The 21,463-nt window shown below is 41.7% G+C and overlaps 1 protein-coding gene across 8 annotated transcripts in view; it reads left to right on the forward strand.

The window, feature by feature from the left end:
• The first annotated feature begins 11,268 nt into the window (after positions 1–11,268).
• The window catches only part of ENAH (ENAH actin regulator), a 106,526-nt gene continuing 96,331 nt past the window's right edge, over positions 11,269–21,463 (forward strand). For 2 of the 8 annotated variants that reach the window (XM_090134987.1, XM_090134988.1), the window contains exon 1: positions 11,283–11,432. In XM_090134987.1, the coding sequence (XP_089991113.1) occupies positions 11,341–11,432 (92 nt within the window). In that variant the 5' untranslated portion in view covers positions 11,283–11,340. Of the gene's footprint in view, positions 11,433–15,261; positions 15,431–21,463 lie in introns of those variants that run through there. The other 6 variants (XM_090134979.1, XM_090134978.1, XM_090134981.1 and 3 more) reach the window with 6 other exon arrangements.

The following is a 21,463-nucleotide window of genomic DNA, read 5'->3' on the forward strand; positions in this document are numbered from 1 at the left end:
TGGTTTTTGAGCCTCAGTACCCATGAGAACTGAGTCTGCAGTCAGAAGCAGTTGATGCTCCTGGATGGGTTATAACATGCCAAACTGAGCTACCATTTTTTTTCATTCTGCAGCTCTTGAAGGAGCACAAAACACACTGCTGCTTTCTATGGGTTTTATGTTTTAAACAGCTTGGTTAATGGTTTTGCCGGGCTGAACAGCATATGATTAATTACATCAATGCTAATTTCCTACCTTTTTTGTACATAAGCATTTAATCAAGTGATTCAAACTCATGTTGTCCTAACAACAGCATAATTAAATACTGGTGTAACTGAGCAAAAGTATGGCTTATGGCAATGAAGGCTGCATGGGGTTGACAGGATTCTGGGCTGTTGTTCACAAATCTACGTGCCTGTCCCAGCCAAGTCACAGCAACTAGTCAGGATGAGACCTGAATGCCCATTAATTTCCTTCCTTTTTCCCCAGTGGCCTTATTTCTGGGAAAGGAAACACACTCCAAACAAATCTCTGGGTCACTGGGGAATCGGAAGCCTTGGCTGTGCCATCATCTCTGTTTGCCATACATTATAGCCATAGCCTTCCCCAAGGCAGCATTATGTGCTAGTTTGCTTTAACCATTTGAAAAAAACACTGGCCATTTAATATGGTTTAATCTAATCTTGCTCTATCTTAGGGTGTTTATATAGGTACATTGCATGAGCCGGAGGACTGTCCCTACATATGGCCATGTTGCCTTAATAGAAACTGCTGTTTCATTTTTGTATGCTGTTCTGATGCAGTTCTTGTTAAGTTCTTTGTTTTTGATAGCTAGAAATATATATCCCTTCCTGTTAAGTGGTCAGTTTAGTCCCCTCAGCATAATAGTGCATTTAAATGAATGTCTTGTTATGCAAGAGACATATGTTGGAGTGCAGACTGTATCTTGTCATAACGTTGATTGTTGAGATTTGAGAGTGAAATAGCAGTCCTCGTGATCGCCTTCAGGGTAAAGAGGAGCACATCTGGTAGACAGCTCATGGACCAATATGTCAAACAGGAAGCAGACAAGCACTTAGCACTAGCTACTCAGATTTCATGTCATCATTACATGAAGTTTCTGTGCATGCATAGGATTGGGTTAGATCATCAGTTTGTACAGACTGGAGGTGCCCTGATTTCTTACGTTAATATTTAAATAGAGACATTTTCTACTGAATAGACACGTCTTAAGTCTGATTTACCTGTGATGTTGATGGTGCTATGGCTGATAGAACTGAATAGTACAACCAATGGAACGGGCAGGCCGTATTAGATGCTTATGGCAATACCTTCTGAAGTCATCTGGCCCAGAATAACTGTATAGGTGGTGAAAGTGCTGAAGGTACTTCTACTACATTGATTTCTAAGACTAAACTACCTCAGCCCATAAGATGTTTGAGCACCATAAGATTGAGCATCCCCATGAGTTAGCGGTTGGTAAAAGGGGTCGGTAGGCCCAGCCACCTGTCACTGCCTTTTCCCAGGAACTAATGCCCTCTCCCAATCTGTTTACAGAGATGCTTGATGCCCCTTAACCCACTTCAATCAAACTGGGTTAGCAAAAACCTCCCACTTAATCCATTTAAGCTAAGTCTGGCTCAGGTTGACCAAAAGTAGGTTAGGGGGTGCCCACACGAGCCTCTGCAAGCAGAGCTGAAGAGGTGGTGATTTCCACAGGAAGAAATAGGATGAGCTGAGCCGGGGAAGTGGATCTGAATCAGCAGCAGCTTCTATCCCCTCAGCTGCGTCAGAAGAGGATGGAGCAGGGCCTGTTCCACACAAGGGCTGTGCTGGGCCACTTGGCTGGCAGCATGACATCTGAAGCCGCAGTAGCACAGCTGTTATCCCATAGTCCCATTCTCATCATCACAACATTAAAAAAAAAACTTTGTGAAGACCAGCTGTTGCCTCGAGCACGAAGCAAAGCCTCTGCAAGCTCCTGCACTTCCACTGAGCGTTGGTTCTTGGTCAAGAGTAGGTGCAGCTGGAGCTCACAATTGAGTTTGACCAAGTGTCAAAGTGGATGCTCAGTATTGGCGTTGCCAGTTCCTAAAACAACCACAGGCATGCACATTGCTCCTCTGATGCCTACAGTATGGCAGCTTTCTATAACATATATCTGATACAGAGCTTTTGTAGCTGTCAGGTTTGCAGGCCCACGTAGAGCATATGCAAAAGCTGGGATCTGTGCTGGAAGTGCTTCCATACTTCCGACATATGGTGTTGCTGTTACGATCCCTGTCAAGGAAATAGCAAGTATTTACCTGGCCCGTCGACTAGCTTTAGTCTGCAGAGAAATTTTAACTTCAAATCTGTAAATTTAGCTTTTTCATAAAATTTGGAGCGTGTTAAAAATAGGGAAGGGGAGCTTGGCAGGGTATAGGTGTGGGAGCAGGGAGAATGTTGTATAAATGATACGTCAGGGTTGTGACTTTATACCAAAGGGCTAATTCCTAATGAGATTTGAAATGTGTCCTGACAACTGCATTCTTGCTAAAGTATTTTCTTCTCTACATCAGCAACTTTTCGTGATCTCTTTTTTTTAATTATTGTTGTTACGCAAATCAAATAAGTAAAAATTCAAGCGATCTACTTTAGGAATGAATTAGAAAGTGTCCGCTTCTTTCATGTGGCAGGATTTTAGGCATTGTGCAGATACCAGAAACGTGTATGAAAAGATTGTGAGTGAATGAGGAAATATCTACTGCTCTGTTCGTTTTAGGGCGTGGAGGAAGATGAGAGGCCTGCAGGAAATTCACAGCCTGGTGCTGACACTGCCTCCCTATCTCAGCCTCTTACCTCCTGCTGGATGGGAGGGACAGGAGCTGGGAATGGTAGCTGATGTTTTCTGAGAAATCTCTATACCAGATCTCTATTTATCAAGATTCAGCCAATCTGTGTCCCCTTTATGCGGCACAAAGAGATGAGGCAAAGCAGTGCATCTGCTCATACATATTTCAAATCCTTTATTCTTTTTTTTTTTTTCATAGGGCTGTTTTCATTTTTCTTTTAAAACAGTTAGAGTAAATCTCAGTGCCCTAAAGCAAACTCTTCTTCTATACAGTTTACTCTTGTTGACTTAAAAACAAGCATCGTGAGGATGATTTGCCAGCGTAGCATTTGCCATGCAAAATTTACATGCAGCTGCTTTGAACTAAATTCCCGGCAGAAGTGAAAGGATTTTGAGGCTTCCAGATCTTAGCAGGCTGCTGTTTTTTTGCAGACAGAAATCTATATGATATATTCTTCTCTAGAGATCCCTCCCTGCCAGCTAGGACTGTACTATCCTGCTCCAATCCCACTGAGACATATTATCGGCTTATGGGAGGGGATGCTTCTGGACCAAGTAAGTTAATTCGCTTTGCTTGGGAATGTCTTCTACTGAAGTAACTGATTATTTTCTTGAGGGGAGGAAAATTCTTATCTTTAGAGCTGAAAACAGCAAAAACATGCAAATCTGTGCAAACCTTGATGGCCGTTTCTCTTCTGTGGGCAGCACTCCTCTCACACGCAGGGCAAATTTTCCAGCAGTTCTGCAGTAGTTGTAGATTGAATCATAAATCTAGTCTTACGGATTGAGAATATGCTCAGGAGTGTTTGAAGGCCGTTTTCAAATCAGGTGTTGATAATTTCAAGTAAGATAGTCCTATTCTGTATCCACCCTCACAGTAGCTGAGAATCTGCTGACACTGGTAGTGGGTTTTTTTGGTAACAAAACCATGATCTAATCCAGGACCAGTGGTAAACAGGTGGTTTGCTGTTCAGACATGTAAGGTAGCTAAGGCAATCAAGGTAGTGCAGTCCACAGACTTCTAGCACTGGCACAGTGACCTCCTCACTCTTCAGTGGCAATGCTAAGTTCAGTGTGTGGAAGCTCTTCTCCTTAGGAGCAGGATCAATTAAATGCCCCATAAATCTTATTATGTATTCCATTCATTCCTCAGAGAAGTATCATGAGGGTTAATTATTTCTCTGCTCTGACTCAGACAGTGATTTTGTGCCAGAGGATTCTGGCAGTAAGTATAATCCTAGTGATACCCTCTGTGAGGAAACCATTGTTAACGATGTTGATGAGGAAGCGCTAATGGAAGCTGAACCAGAGCCTGATATAGAAATCAGAAGACCTAAGGCAAACAAAGGGAAAAGGTTGGAAACCTTGCTGTTTGCTGCCTTCCGTAGCAGATCTTGTGAAAAACAACTCATTGTCTCCTTCCCCTTTCCCTCCCCACCCAAATGCAGACTGCAGAATGCCTCTCCTGAGGCTGAGCTGCGCTGGAGGGAGGGAGATGTGCTGTATTGTTCCCTTAGGAAGCTGTGCAGCAAGGAGCAGGTCTCACACAGAGTAAGTGTCTCTTCAGCAAAGCTGGGCTGCCGGGCGGGGGCTGAGTCCCCCTGTCCTGCCCATGTTCTTGAGCGAGGCATGGCCAGTCAGCACCATGAATTATAAATACATTAGCCATGTTATTCCATTCAGAACTAGCGCTGTGGAGCCGGAGATTTCATGAATAAAGCATATGTTCAGCTCTGTTCTTCTCTATTAGTATTTTACAAACGCATGATGAGAGAGCAGCGATGTCTGCCTGCTGCACAGCTGTGCCGTGAGGGGCAGAAGGGCTCTCTGTGTGAGTAAGCAGAGGTAGGTACAGCCTAGCCTGTAAAATTTCCATTGTCCCAAAGAGATTATTTTGCTCTCCTACCCTCCTGTGGTTTCCAAGGCCCAGTTTAAATGCATACAATGACATAGTGTAGATAGCTATTTTCCATACATGGCATTGGTTGTTCAAGAGGAATCATTCATTACTTTAAGGCAGTACTGGAAGGGATTCTCTTCTACACTCTAAAAGAGAAGTGGGTAGGATTATCTTGGGTCACATCCTTCTTCTATTAGTCAAGTGGTGAAACCAGACATCTGACTTGTTTCAGTCTGTGACCTTACCTTGTGTTTCCTGACAGATCTCACAGCTTTTCTGTTGTCTCTAGTTTATATGCAGGATTTTTCAGTCCCTCTGGCAACCTGCATTCCTTCTTGAGCTTTTCCTAGTATCTTGGGCCTGTGGGGGATCACAACCTTCCCTCCGTTCCTATGTGACTGCATAGCCAACCACTTCACTAATTCACTGCCTTTCTCTGGACCCCCACCTTAAAGGTATTTGTGGCCTTCTCCAATGTTTCTTGATGCTATTCAACATGCCCAACATCCTTTCAACTTGCATTCCTCTTGGGTGCCTCCAGAAACAGAACAGTAGTCTCTAATGTTTCTGGACACTGTGGTCCTTTATAACAACTAGCAGTTTACACATTTGTCATTCAACTCACAATCTGTTTTGCTGTTTCTGGCATCTTACGGTTGCTCTCTCATTCTCTAACATGCTTAACCTTCTTTAGGCTCAGCAGCTGCTCCCAGAAGGTTCCTAAGGCTGGGGAGCTTTTCAGATTCTCCCTCATGCACTCCAGCAATAAATGTCATTAGCTGAGGTTTTTCTTTTTTTTTCCCGTTTCATGATATAATACGTTTTTTTTCTTGGCATGTTTCTAAGTACTTCTGCATTCTCCTTTAACATGCTGTGATCTCCTGCAGAATGTGTTACTCTCCATTAAATATGGACACACTGTGACTTTATTATTTCAAACATCCTTGTAAGCTATACCCTGCAGTTGTAGCCTGTCTTCATCAGACTGCATTCAGCAACAATCCCTGGTTACTGAATTCCCCAGACAGCTGACTGCCTTCTGTCCGCAGTAGTTCTCAGCCTTCTCTGGTTTTTATCATCATCTTGAGGCCCAGTGCTTGCATTTTGTAGCACTGTGAGGCTTTCTCAGACAGCTCTGTCATGGCAACATCTCCTCTGGTTTGCTGTATCACCATGAGACCTTTCTCCACATACATCTCTTCTTCAACATCCCTGATGTCCCACAGCACTACACAGCTTTTGCCTACATCCTCAGCAACTTTCATGGTTCTCTGATGTCCCCTGGCTGCTAGCTGCCTTTGTTTGATTTTCCCCAGCTGAACCACAACTCACTCAAGATATCCCTTTCTATACCATCTGTGATCTTTTCAGGCACCTCTCACTCACTAATGGTTATTTCCATGTTTATTTAAAGTTTGACTCAGGACATTTTCACTCATCTGGAAATGTTAACAATCATGCAGATAAAAAGGACTTCCTTGTAAAGCAGCAGTTCAAGCATTCGCTTTGGTTTTTTTAGCAATTTTTTTTTTTTTTAAAGAAAGTACAGAGCTGTCTCAGGGAATTCTGAGAACAGGACACTGTTACAGTATTTCCAAAAATGTGCATCGTCAGTCTGGGTCTCTTCCATAAGCAACTAAGCAAGGTGTCCCAGGTCCTGTATCACAATGATCTTACTCAGTGTGTAAGGACCCTGTAAAGAGTAAGGCTGGCAGAACTGCTGAAAATTTGACCTGTGATTGCAGTGCCTTTGCTTCTCTTTAATAAGATGGATATAATTGTCTGATGCAATTCAATCAAGTAATATTTTTATAATACTTGAAATATTTGGATGATTGATACTGTAGAAATTTAGACTTTTGCTGTTCTTCTGTTAGACATCTCAATCCATAATAATCAATGAGCATCCTGAGTTGGCCCTGATAAGGCAGTTTTTACAAAACCTATTTGATGCTCAAAGTTTTCAAACAAAAAAAAAAGAAACATTTTGAACTTTATGAAGCTGTGGAATTGCCTTCACTCTGATATCACCCCTCTTGAAAATATTTGAGCGTGAAATAATACCAATAGCATTTCTTACTAGCTATTTGTGTAGTAGCATCATCATCACTAGACTCATCTCTCTTGGTGTAATGTAAGCTAACTGCATCTGCTCTACATGGATGTCATTACAAAGCGAATTCTTCTTTATAAACATTTGAACTCTCCATCACGTTTCTGTACTTCGACTCTCTCCTCATCCCCAGCGCTTTGATTCCAGTAAGAATCCTAAAATGAGTTTGTTCTTGTAGTTTGTCATGTGCAAACATGCACACTCATTCCTGGTTTCCACTTATAAAGATTACCAAAAAAATATCCATGTGACTTAAACCTTACAGTGGTGCGTTACAGTTTTATTTAGTTCCTTAGTCAACCCTGCTTTTAGTTATTCCCAGTATTGAGTACCCTGTTTAGCTATGTGAGGGTACGTGCTTGTTTGCTTACATTGTTTCTTTTGCTGTTTAAGTTCTAAAGCAGTCAACAGTACATTAAATATGGATTTATTATTGCTTGTGTATCAATGAACTGCATGGGAGGAGAATGTTACTGAGAACAGTGGGGTCGTTTTCTTTTTGCACGAAAGCTCTGCTTAGCAGAAGGGGAAGAAACTGAACCTGGCACCAGCTGTTTTTGCACTAGCCAAGTCCCGTCGTCAAAACTGCACAAGAACTGTGCTACTCCAACTCTGCAGTAGGGTAAACCCAGCTTACGGTTGCAGATGTTTGCTTCCACAGACCTCTGTCCAACCCTTTCCTTCGCTTTCTCCCATCCCCTCAGCTCCTTCTAGGACAAGGGCAGAAGCCATCCCCACCAGGTGGATGCTAACAGATGAGGTCTGTGATGGTCACTCTGTGACCATTCTGCAGAAGCCAATTCAGCACCTGATCCACATTCAGTCACAGCATAGCTGGATTTTTTTTTATGTGAAAGCTGAGCTGGACCTGGTAGCTTTTAAAACCTGGAAGATTTTGGAGAAAGAGAAAAGCAACAAATGCTGAATATAGTTTATGTCACTCTTGCACAGGGCGAATGTTTGTTTTTCCATTTTTTCCTGGTAGGAATTTCTCTGGAGGGAAGGATTTCCTTGTGAGTGCCGAGAGGCATGGATGGCTTCTTTCCAGGTACAGGCTGTCGTTGTAGCACGGAGGCTGGAGAATAACCATAGAATAACTTGGGATCAAGTAGACCTCCAGAGATGATTTGCTCCAAACTCCACTCCAACCAGCAGCAATTATATAAGACCGCTCTGTGATAATCCATCTCAGATAGATGGTCCATGGAGAAAATAAAGCCCTTGAGTTTACATTAGAAAAACATTCCTTAAACTTCTCATGAGCATAAACCTCTCCTGAATCATTTGTCTTCCCAAAACTCCCTGAGCGCAGCACTTCTTCCTGAACTGGTAACCACCTCTGACTGACAGGAACAGCTCAGATTCCTCCAAGGTGAGGGAGCTGGAATTGATTGTAATGTACTGGCTTGCAGTGTGAATCTCTGTTTCTTGCCTTGGCAGAACTGCACTGCAGTGAGCAGCTAGATGATCTTGCATAAGCGCTTACAGCCAGTGCTCATGGCCACAGCCTGGAGGAAATGGGCATCACCTACCAAGCAGATTTTTCACCCTCTTCTTTCTATACTCCATATTCTTTCCGCAATTGACCTCAGTTTATGGTTTATGCTTAGAGAAAAAAAAAAATATTTTTCTTTCTTGTCTTAAATATGATTATTTGAATCCTCTTGCATTGGAAAGTACATTCTGAGCTGCCTATGGTTAAACATGGGGTTGAAGGAGGGTGTTAGCAAGCAGGTTGAGCCATGGCTTATTGCAAAATTAAGTTTTTTATTTGTCTTGCTTTGTAATTTGCCTTGTGGTTGAAATAGCAGCATTACCTCTAGCAGTGCTCATTCTGCCTTTAGCCTCTCTATTGATATTGCTAACAATAAGTGAGCCATCTATTTTTGTGAGCGCCTTGTGACAACCAGCTCAAGTGACACGAGGCACCGAACGCATCTAGGCGAGGCTCAGAATTATAATGTAGAGCAAGAAGTCTCCATGTTCAAATAGCAACTGCAGGTTAATCTGGACCAAGTGTTTGTCCTTCAGCTTCTAGTCTGTATGACAGCTATTCACTTAAAATAGCATTTCAGTGGGAAAAAAAAGAAAAAGGAAGATGTCTCTCATGACAATGCTCTCAGCCAACCTTTGGAAGATGTTGGTTTATCCTTAATACGAAATGTGCAGCCTCTCTGAAGTACCCATCTCATCTGTCCTTGGTACCTGCAATGCTATGAAGCAGTTTGGGGAAGAAAGTACAGAATAACTTCTCTGAATGCATCTGAAGTGGAGAAGCGTTAAGGAGAGCTGGGTATAATTACCTGAGCTGGAGCTCAGCCAGCACAGTGCTGATCTGAGGAGCAGGAAAGGCCTGACTCTGCACAAGGGATCCAGGCAGATTTGAAAGAAAGTGCATAACACAAGTGGGATTTGAATATCTGAGAAGGTGTTTGAGGGAGTGAATGAACCCCAACTATGACCTCCTGGGAGCGTGACAGGAAACAAAGCAGCAAGATCAAGAATGGAGGAGTATAATGGCAGTATACGTGGCACAGGCTGCCTTATGCACAGTCACACTGCCTGATAAAACTGTAAGCATCAAAGAGAACTAAATTCTCGGAGTTCACTTAACCCTCTACCCAAGCCAAATGACAGGAGCACAGAGGAAAACAAGACAAGTTATCTCTCCCATGTCCTTAAATAGCAATGAATAAGAACTGAGTCAGAGCTGAAAATTACGGTACATCTTTAAGGTAACACCAGGTTAATTAGCCATCATAAAAGGAGAGCTTGTGCAGGAGGAAGGATTTCTCCCTGCTGGGACACTCCCTGACTGAGGAGACCTGGTTTTACCTGGAAGGATATTACCTTTACCTGCACAGTCCTTAAGGGCAGTTATTCCACCACTTGGTCACAAGCTCTAGCCCAGCACCAGCACTGAGCAAGCTTTTCGTTCCTCCTTCATTCAAACAAAGCCTTCACAAATCAGAAAACTGATACAAGCAACAGAAGGACGATAAGGGGTTTGCTGCCAGCTGCATTTCATTTTAAGGTCCTCCTGTGCTTTCCTTTGTATTTGCTGGGAGCTAAACGTGTACTCAGGTGGCTGCCATTGATCTGATTGTTCACAAAGCTTTTTGCTGCTTCTGAACTTTCTCTTTCAGGCATTCTAAATGGTTTGTAAGTTTTATAAGTCAAAAAAAAAAAAAAAAAAAAAATGCAAGTGGAAATGTGGAGAGCCAGTGGATGGGAGCAGGGAAGGTGGTTAGGAAAGCAATGTGAAAAAAAAAGGAAATGAAATGAGGGGCTGATAGGAAAGTGGGGCAAGAAGAAATCCAAGCAGGACAGCAGAAGGGATTTGAAACTCTGCATTCTTCTCACTGGCAGGTTTTTTCTTTTCTTACTTTCTCTGAGCTCTTTTTTTTCCCCCTCAGCTCATTTGTTTTGTGCCAAGAGGCTTATTTGTCTTTCCCGGCTTATTGGTAGTGCATCTGGACTTAACCACCCTGATAAATCAGCTCCTCTGAAGACTGAGATCTCAGAATGAAAATTAGGATGGATTTTGAGCTAATTTAAACTGATATACATCTGATGAAGTAACGTTTAGCCATGTGGAATTCCAGTGCTTGAGCAAATGCATAAACAATGAACATTATTCCCCGTCAGTGTGTCAGAAAAAGCAATCGTCTGCTTCTTCCAAAGAGATTATTTTACATTTGAAGCACATACCCATAAATGTCTGTATTATGCAGTTTAGAAAATTTAAGCATGGAAAGTTGTTATGTTGACACATACCAGGCTCCGAGGGGCTGTCTTCTACTGAGCGTATTATTTTTGCAAAGTGGTAAACCTTTCATTATTTTTATCTGCCCAAATGTATTTTCTAAATTGTGTTTGATTTGCTTTCCGAGTACCATGTGTGCTTACTCTGCTTTAGCCAACAAATGTGAGCCAGGGTCAGAGTGCAAGCTCAGACAATAGTCTGCATTTCTCAGCACCTTGCAGGATTTGGCATTTCAATGGTATTTTTTTTCCCCCTATTTATTGTTGAACACAGAACGAGAGCGCCGTGGAATGGATTTGTCTTGGTCGCTGTTCTAATATAACTGGCTTGGAATCCGAAAAATACATTTTAAAGGCAGCTTTGTTTCTGAACTTAGGAAAAGCACTGATGGGAATTGGTTCAGCATCTCTACTTAAAAAAAAAAAAAAAAAAAAAGGAAAAAAAAAGAGATAATTAGAATCCAAGTTTCAGTCATGCTGCCTTAGAAAGTAAAACAAAATTAATAATGGTCTGAAATCTTGTCCCTTGCTTCTTCTCACTGTAGCAGAGAATGCCTAGTTCCCTCAAACATTTTTTGGTGGTGAAGAATGAGCTGGCAGGAAGGATCTCAGCCACACCTCAGTTCCTTCGTGGAAAGCCCAGTTGCCTACTTAAACTCATCTCAATTGGATTTGTGACTGGATTTGCACCGCTTTGAGGTGGAAGCGTGGCCTTCCTGCTGGGTACTCAGCTGCTTGCTGTGAGCCTCCATGAGAGGGATGCAGCAGCCAGAGGGACTTGGTGCTCCCCAGCGATACTCATCTGTTGGGGTTGAGGGTTACACCTGCATGGCAACAATAAGGTAGGCCAGAATGGGGGCAGAGCCTTGAGCAGCAAAGCCAACGGGGACACGTACGGGTGGGAATAACAGAACGCTTTAGGATCCAAAGAAGAATTCATGTGTTGAATAAAATGATAATTTATTTGGAGAGCTACAATTCAAGAACGGTATCTGCTGTGAAGTGGCTTACTGATTTCAGGCCAGGTTCTGGTAGGATATTGGTGCTGGTCAGGCTATGAGTTCTCAGCACGGAGTGGGCTGTTCTCAGGTACAGAGTGGGCTGTTGTGGGGAAGGCTGGCTCTGTCCTGGCCAGAACCAGCATGCTGAGCAGTGAGATCTGCAAGGATGGGGGCTGAGCAACCTGCAGACACTGAGTTATAAAATCGCCTTTAAAGTGGCAAGTGAGATGAATAACCAAGACAAGCAGAAAAAGATTTGTGCTTTTATGGTTGCGTACCCAAGGTTCAAGTGCCGCATCAGTGGTGCTTCAGCCTTCTGTTATCTCTGAATACAGGAGAACTGCAGCTGGAATAAAAGTGCAAGGGCATCGTGGCCTAGGCTGAATCTACCACCTGCTGCTAGTGTAACAAGCAGTCATCAGCATTAAACATCCGGGCCTGATGCTGAGCTCTGGGCAGGGTGGCTCTGACTAACTGGTGTTCGTTCTTGCCCTTCAGTCCAGCTGGAGACCTCATATTTAGACATGTATTTTTGCAGTTTGTTATTCAGCTTATTCCTGGCTACGAGCAAAATACATTTGTCCAGCAAACTGCGTGCAATTGCTCCAGGAACTGCTGAGCTCCTGTCTTTTTGTTGTGCTGCTGAAAATCAAATTACATAGGTTTAGCAACAAAGCTATAATTAGGGTCAATGGAAAACTGTGGGTAGGGTAATACTGTGGATTCTGCAATTTTTGCCATGTTGCTCCATAGCAGGGCAGAACCCGGTAGTTTTATTTCTCCACAGCGCGTTAATGCTGTCAGTAAAATGTCCCCTGCTTCCTGCAGTGGAACCGGCCCTTCAGCAAACGCATTGCCCAGGCTGGCTTCAATTTGTGGTAATCCATCGGTGTGGCCCAACTGTGCTCCTCCTGAAGTCGATGGCAAAGCTCCTATTCGTTTTAGAAGGAGCTGGGCAGGTCTAGGCAGAGAAAATAGGAATGGATCAGGAAGATGATAGAGCAGAGCTGACAGGAAAAGAAAGCAGGCTATCGTGTTTCATTGTAATCTCTGCAGTTATCACCGGATTTCATACTGATATCCCCAGGAGCATAGATTGGTCATAGATTAAAGTTATGTCGTAACTAATATTTAATCAGTACTTCTTTTCTTTTTTCCATCACACAAAGAAAATCTCTTCTGTAGGCTACTGCTACTCCTGCTCTGGGTTCCTCTTTTTCCTCCTCTGTTTTTCCTCAGCTTGTCCATCATCCTCTCATTCATATCCTTCTTTCATCCATTTCCAGATCTTGCTTCTTGGTGGGTTTTATCCTCCCCCCCTCCACCATTCCAACCCCCAGATTATCAGCTGTCGATTTACTAATTACTGACTGCATCGTACCATTGCTGGCCCTCTCAGGCAGGAGAGTTCAGCTCTTGAGATCGTTCTTTGAGGATGTCAGCAAACTCGGGTAAATGTCGTAAGACTGATGTCATGGTTGGAAGGCTGCCCACAAACGGTTTTTATCAAAATTTCTTTTTTAAAAAATCAAGTTTGAGCTCTTGTGACTGTAGAGGTGGTCTGAATACGTCATACAGGTTCAAATAATTTCAAAGATAATGTGAAATCCAAGATTCATTCCTCATGACAGAAGAGGAAAATAAAAATGAAAATGGATAAGGAAAAAAAGAAAGAGCTAATTGTGGGAAAAAAAGCACAGAAGTAGCAGTGGAAAGGAAAACAGGCATAGAGAAGGGTGAGAAGTACAGAGTGCTCACTTTTTTTTAAGCTAAAAAGTGTGAAACTAAATGAAAGAAAAGAAATGAAAGCCTAAAGATTGAAGGGAAAAAAAACCAAAGAAGGAAGACAAGTGAGATAAGCTGGAGATTGGGACTGAATTCAATTCCAGCACTGCAGAGAAAAGTTCCAGCTATTGAATTACAGTCTAGATTCTTTAGATTGCAGAGTTGTAAGTGAATAAATTGGCTCTCTTCTGTGCTTACCCAACACCCCCCGACTTCGGGACTACCACCACATGAATGCTTACTGATGCTAAGAATAAAAGGTTGAAGTAATTCCTATGCACTAGATGACTTGGAGGAACCTCTGCATGAAGTGGCAGAAATAAAGACCGTATTAAAATGCAAGTGGTCAAAGCAGATGAGCAATGGTTGCAAGGTCAACGTCAATTCCTACCCAGCTCTTTGTCACATAACACGAGTTTAATCTGAGCTTGTCCATTCTTGACTGAACAAATGCAAAATGATTTTCAGAGGTCTGGCTAAATTGAGAGATTCATTGTACAGACAGCAAAAGGTAACCTCCTTGATGCCATCATTAGTGATCCCTTCATATTTGAGATTAAGGATATGCTAGGATTTCATATATATGTGTATATATATGTTAAATTTTAAAGGCAAAGTGGTATCTTTTTCTCCTGAGTTGGTTACTTTGGCTAGAATTTTCCAAAAATATTGAAATGAAGTCAGTATCCTGACCTACAATAATATTACAGTTAATACCTGCCAACGTTCTAAGTAGCTGAAAATAGTGATTTATAAGGAAAACTAAAAACCTCAGCTACAGAAAGCCTAATGTTCATGATCCATAACGTCACAGCATACACTTACTTCGTAAATTCCAGCCAAAGACCACAGTTCACCTTAAATGCATTTGCCCTCTTTCAGCCTGCTGGGAGGGTGAGTTTGCCACAGGGAACACAGCAGCAATGCTTGGGATGTGGGAGGGGGCATTCAGAATCCCACATGGGAAGCAGGAGGGAGCGGCAGACCCTGTGGTATCTTGGATGCCAGTTTCATGCTTAATGCCATCGTTCTCTCCCTGCTGGTTAATGAATTAGCAGGAACTGAAGTGTAGTGTGTACATTCCAGTTGTGCCAGGGAATGCAGCCATCAGCAAGGTCTCACTGTGATATACATTGCGCAGACGCACACTATTATTTTCCCAAAGGCTTTCACGTCTCGGGACTCCATTTACTGTTGTATCACTTATGCCAGCAATCAATTCATGCATGACAGAGCCCAGCCTACTCAGAGATCCTGAAGATCGTGGCTTAAAAGATTAAGTTAAAAATTAACTTAAATTCAGTTTTTGCTGAATTCACCTCACCGATTGATTTATCATTTAGCACCGTGGACCGTGGCTGTCTTTGATTTATGTCCAAAACAGAGGAATGTTTTTTTCCAGCTGTTGTCACATCCCAATGCTATGCATGTGTACATAAAATGTATGTGGAGGAGAGGAGCTCTGTTTTCCAAGTGTGAAAGGGAAACAATTCTGACTCGAAGCGTACGTCATCAACATCCCCTGCCCTTTGTTCCCAAACATGGTAAGGAGCAATAGAGCAGTTTGTGGGCTATAACATGACGTCATGCAAGAATGCACAGCTCTCATTTTTTTATGCATATATGTATATAACAATCTCAGTGGAGCATCTAAAGTATTAAGGGTTATGAAATATCAGGCAACAGTGTCATCTAAAAGGTAAATGACACAGTGGATAGGAATCTCCCTTCAAATTGCACAGCACATGCAACCATTCTGGTCTGTGACAACTATACCACTAGATTTTTTCCATGTTTATCCAAAGTAGCTTAGTAAGCATATCATGCATTCCATTCACTGAGTCCGTGTACAAAAATACAGGGTATGATGATCCTAAGCAGCATCTGTAGTGCCTGCAAGCTTGTCAGAAAAGAGAATGGCTGATGTTGCTGCTGCTGTAAACTATTTCAATGAGTTTTAATAACAAAAGTGATAGAAATAGCTCTCATTCAGCTGCAGCTATACAGCTGTTACTTCAGTGGAGCTGTACCTGTGTCACTTTGTTATAAAGAAGGTAAGAGCTGTGCTTCTGTTCTGTGAGCTAATGAGAAAAGGTTGTCAAGAATGGCACTATTATTTTCAGTTTAGAACGAATCCATTTATCTTTTGTGTTTGCTAAAAAGGGCAATTTCGGGTTTTTTCTGGTGTCTGGAAAAAAATGTAATGCAAGATGCAGGCTTTCTTCTGTCCCATATGTCTTAAGTATACAAAGCTTTTTTTAGAGAATAGCTTTCTTTCAGGGCAAACTAGTTCTTACTAAAAATAATCCTTATGAGATCAGATAAAATGCGAGTAATGTTGCTGGCACGTACTGGTGCCTTATTTACAAAAAAAAAAAAAAGGCTAAATCAACCTAACCCATACCCACAGTAATAGGAAAGAGCTGAAGAACTTTCCCTGTTGGTGCAGGACCTCGGTTGAAGGCTGAGAGCTATTTTGGTTGCTGTGGTCTGCGGGCATGGAGATGTAAAGCAGGAGGAACAGGGCCAGCACAAACACCCCTGCGTGCCCTCACCCATGGGACTGGCTGCAGAGATGAGCAGGGCCACGTGCTGGTGATCTCCCAGGGCAAGGGGTGATCCATGCATCCTTCTGAGGTCCGGGCCTTCCATCTCACGCGGCTTTGTGTTCCATCTCATGTGAATTTGTGTTAACATGGTACATCTCTGTGCTTCCTTACAACCACAAAGCACAACAGGATCCCTAAGGGAAGTAGGGCCTCACTTTGAATCTAAAATCCAGGTGCTTCCAGTTATGTGCACAGAGGTCATTCTCCGTCCAGTAGGTCTTGGGGCTGTGTGCTGTATCAATGCAAAACTGAGATGGCTTTTTCATGTTTGTGTCCCCTTAACGTTGAACTTCAACACTGTGTCTCCCATTTGTCTTTGTACAGATGTCTTCTCTTCAGCCTTTACTACTGAACTGTGCCAGATCCCTTCTAATTTCTGCCTTGTGTAATATTTTCAATCAATTCAGCCCATTATTGAGTAGACTGCAAGCCCCTGAGACAGGGCTTGCATCATCTATTAAACAAAATGCTCAGTAATTATTTATGATTTGTTCTCAGGATGAGATTGCAGCATTTGTGTACATTATTTAATCTCAGACAAGGACCACAGTTGTTAAGCAGACAGAAATATCCATATTGTGAGGAGGGCTGAAGGTGATGTCTCAGCTTGCATGTGTAGTCCCATACCTGCATCAGTAGGCAAACATACTGCACATGTATGCTGAAATCAAGCCAAAGCATACGAGTCACCTTTATTGTTGCTTAAATATTTGTTCATGCAACACGTGAATTGCGTATCTGTACAATTACTGACATGGTGTCCAGCTAGCCTCTCTGGAGTGGTGTGGTCTGTTTCTGCAACTTTGCTGAAGAGTAAAACTGCAAGCTCTGAGTGGTTAGGCTCCTTTCCCCCAAATAATGTATTTGCTTATAAAGAATTCATTGACTTCATGCTTTAGAAACCCGTCCCAGGATCAGGTTAATTTTATTTTCTAGCTAGAAGAAGAATCCCAGGATCCAGTTGTTCATTTATAATTCAGCACTATGCATAGTTGTAAATCACACTAGCAGCCACAGAACAGTGCAATGCTGAGCAGCCATTTTAGGTCCTTGGTTGCTTTATACCCTTTCCATATAATGAAGCCTGTTAAATGAATCCTTATGGGAATCATTCATGAGGTTTGTGTTTTGTGCATGAAATTCCATGTACAAGAGATTAATTTGGCAAAGTAAATGGTCTGTATTCTGTAAGAATTAGTTCAAGGTAGTTTTTTTCTGAAAGGCTTGTTGCTTGCTAGATGTAACAATAGTATTATCCGTTTAAGAACATATAAACCCATTCTCTCTGGGGAAAAAAATAATATATATATATATTTCAGGGAGATTGTTTCAGTCTGAAGGAATAAAGGTAGCAAATTCAGTTCTTGCTGGTTTTTATTCAGAAGACATGGTCTTTTATATCTTCTTTTTTTTTTTTTCTGAAGCAATAGTCTATAGCTAAATACATGAAACATACCCTGTCTTTTCCTCTATTACAGAAATGCCCAAAAATTACAACCTGTTGCTTTTTCATTTCAGGCTTTAAATTGAAGCTCTAACAATGGATTGAGTAGAAGCTCTACTAATAAATGCGTGTAATTGTAGTCCACATTTTTTCTAATGTTCTGCTGATGAAATTACCACTTTCTCTCCTCCCAAAATTTGCCTGTGGACAGATGTATCATTTTTTCAGTGAGAAATAATCCAGGTGTCCAATCGACCCAAAGGTTGTGCATTCATTATTTCAATTTAAGTCAATTAGAACAGTGCAGATGCCTCTTCTATTTGATTAATTGCTTCCAGAGAAAGAGTAGAGAATTAATTAAAAATACACAATCTAATTGAACTGAAATCATAAGATTTTGTTTCTAGGAAACATGAGTACAGATGAGTCTAGAGTTTTGTGCTTCTATCTAAGTATAGAACGTATCATTTCAGCTCGCACCACCAAACTTTGAATCTGATGTTCCTTTGCAGACTGCTGGTCTGATTTCATTTCAGAATGGAGTACAGCTTAAAATTCTCCAAACCCAGAGACCTGGGTGGGGGCGGAGAGGGGAGACGTGATTTTGGTTTCAGTTAATTTTAGATTTATTTCTGTTCAGGAGATCAGTTGTCTCTTTCTAAGAGTGTTTTAATTTTGGCAGACTCCTCAGATGAAAGGCTTATTTCAAGATATTTCCTGTTGAGTAACCGATGCTGCTGCTGCTGAGAGGTAAAGGAAGACATATACAATGCTGAAGGGAACGTATGGTAGTGTCATGGTAATGACAGGCATGAAAACGATGAGTGCCAAGATCTGTCCTGCCGCCTCAAGCAGCCCAGCAGGCAGTGTAGAGGGAGAACACAGCATACAGTATCATCAGATCTATCCCTCCAACCTTATGTGTGAGCTCTGTCACCATGCATTCAAAACATGGATTACTGGTATTACGTGCGATCACAGCTTCTAACTCTTCCCTTTTCTGGTACAAGGATTCCCAGCCAGTTTCTCTAATGATCAATGTTTGGTTAGCACAGGGATTCTTTATCATTTATTTCCAACGTGCTAGAGATGCCAGAAAACTGCAAAGCAGAATTCTATATGATATTCCTATTTGGACAGAACTATGGTAAAGTGAGATAGCGGCAAACGTTCTTTCCTTTGAGGTGACTACTCAGAAATCTTGGCAGTCTGATGAATTCTGTTGTAGCACCTGGAATACCACTCTCCCATCCAAGTATTCCCTTCTTTGTCTTGCCCTACTAAAGGCCACTGCTGTGCAATTACTCTGTAGTTTCTGTTCCCACCTAAGACTCCTATCCAATTTAAAAGCTGTAATAATAAATACGATGTTAAATAAGGTTTGGGTTGCTTTTTAATGTGGTGACAGGAGAAGAGACAATGAGATGCAGCACTGGGCAGTTAAGTAAGGTGGATCTTTTTTTATTGTGTTGTGGATGATCTTCACTTACATTCAAGTCCTCTGAATACACGGACACTAGCTTTTTTCTGTTTCTTACAGGTTCTTCATATAGCTGCTGTAAAGAGAATGCAATAGCTGGATAGAAATCATTAGACAAGTGAGGTTAGAATCTCAGGAGAGTATGCCTGCAGAACTTGGTAGGTGAAAACAAGGTCGGAGAAAGTTATTAGCTTTTGAGGAAAACCTCTTGTAAAAGATGTAGTAAACGTATATAGTAGGATATAGGAACAGAAACATGCTTATGGCTACTAGTGAGCCCTCACAGAAACCAGTCAGATATGCAAAAGGTGAAAGTCAGAGAAGTGAAGGAGAAATGTTTATGAAGCTCAGCAATTTTGTGATTGCAGCTAACTTCACGAAATTCTTAGAGGAGGAATGGAAACTCCGGGGCTGTCTCTTGTGTGCTTATTTAATTTAATTAAGTAATGCATTTTCAAACCACTTTTGCCATGCAAAAGGATCTTAATTATAGCACAAGAATCAGATGTAATTGATGTAAAAGATCTTCATGTAAATGGAAATATGCGCTGCTGTGTTTGAAGCCAAAGGAAAGAAGAAATGTCCCGCTGGAAGGTGGGTGTTTATATGGGTCAGCTCTGTCTCATCTGTGTGTGCTAAAAATCTGGCTCATTCAGAAAACTCAAGTATAGACAATGAGGATAATTTCCTTGTTTCTATGAGTTCAAAGATCCATCCAAAAATATACCTGAAAAGAGAAACTTTATAGAATAGGATCATACAAATGCTCAAGCAGAAATGTCATGTCTGAGACCTTTCTACAGTATGTACCAGCTTGGTTTTCCTGAAAAAAAAATAGCTGCTTTGTGCTTTTTTCAGGGATCCGTGCGTAAGAGGAGGAAAGAACACCTCTTAGTTAACATACGAATGTAGCCAATAATATGTTTACTAGGGTAAAATGTCTTCCTTCTCTGAAAAACTTACAGGCGATGATTCTAAGGAATCAACTTGTCTCATTTCTGCACTGGTCTCACCCTATCGATCACCTCTTATGAAAAAGGAGAAAAGGAGAAACTTCTCTCTTTTTTTTTTTTTGTCTGATCATGTTCTCTCAACATCACATCAGCTCACAGTACTGATGATTTTATGAGTACCTCATCTCTATTAGATGCTAATGGTTATGGTTGCTTCCAGCTCAGGGTGCTTCTGAAGCACAAACAGGTAAGAGAGGGAAGGCTTGTCATTTCTTTGCAGGTATACCAATATCCTGGCTGTAACGTTGTTTTAATAATAATGATTTCAAACATTACGAAGCTGGCACTTCCCCTCCACCCACTGGCGTAGTCACAGCAGAATGAATGGCTCATTGTTATGAGAATCATTTCACTGCACAAGGCAACCTCTATTCACAATTAAAGGGTTAGAAACGTTCAGCCAATCACAACAATTAAATAAAATGATTGTCTGAGCCTCCCTTCGGGCTTTAGTATAAATCAGCCTTTCCTCATTTCACGCAGTCGGTGTGACCAGCTTTTTGTTATATATCCACAGAATTTTTTAGAGTAGCAACAACCTTAGTATAAACGGTCAAGTGAGATGTGTTTTCTGTTTGCATAGTGAGGAGCAAAGCGCAGCTGGCTGCACACTGAATGAAGGGATTGGGTTTTTGCACCCAGGACCAGGAACATGCGAGGGAGCTTTGAATAAAGCTGCAAAACAATAGTGGAGGCCTTGGAGAAGCTGAGCTACGGGAACACTGACAGATCTTAGTTAGTGACATGGAGTGGTTGGTGTTTTAGGAACAGGTGATGTCTGAAGAATCCCAACATAAAGCTGACAACTATTAAGGGGGTGAAAGCACAGGGAAGGTTGCGTTTACTTCAGCATAACAGAAAGGGAGAAATGAGGAAAGTTAGACCAGAAGAACTTTCTGATAGCAAAATGTATTACAGACCTTGTAAGGTTGGTTTTTAAGCAAAACCCTTGAAATAATCTATCAGGAAGAGTTCCTTTACTGGTCTTTTCCCATCTCTATTTATTTACTTTGATGTTCTCCAGAAGAAGAGTAATGCTTTCTTACAGTCAATTAGAAACCCCAGCATTCAGCAAGTGTTTGAAAAAGGCCAACCCTATGAAAACCATTGTTTCTTGAATCTAGACAGCGCTTTCTAGTGAACTGTATGCTCAGAAAGCAGTGAGTGGACCACGGTACCCAAATGCCTGACTGTACCACGCCAGTCTGGCAAATAACCAGTATAAGTAGCTCAGAAAAACGCTAGGAAATAGGGAACAAGATGGTACTGTTCTGCCTGACGCTGGAGGAAGCAGGAAAACACCCATCACTGTTTATGTGATTGTATTTATGAAATACGGGAGCTAAACTAACAGAGGAAGTGGAGAACAAACACACAGCAGAGACAGTGAATGTTGTTGGTACTGGTTGTAGTCCTGACAGTGTGACTTAAGGCCAGTTGTAAGGAATCCCTTCTCATTGACGTTAAGATAAGAGCGTATCTTAGTTTTGAAATTGCTGCTAACTAGTTATAGTAATAATAACGGCATGTGTTAGTGTTGT

Source organism: Phasianus colchicus, chromosome 2, assembly GCF_987193195.1.
Source record: "Phasianus colchicus chromosome 2, bPhaCol1.hap1.1, whole genome shotgun sequence".
Taxonomy (NCBI): Eukaryota; Metazoa; Chordata; class Aves; order Galliformes; family Phasianidae; genus Phasianus; species Phasianus colchicus.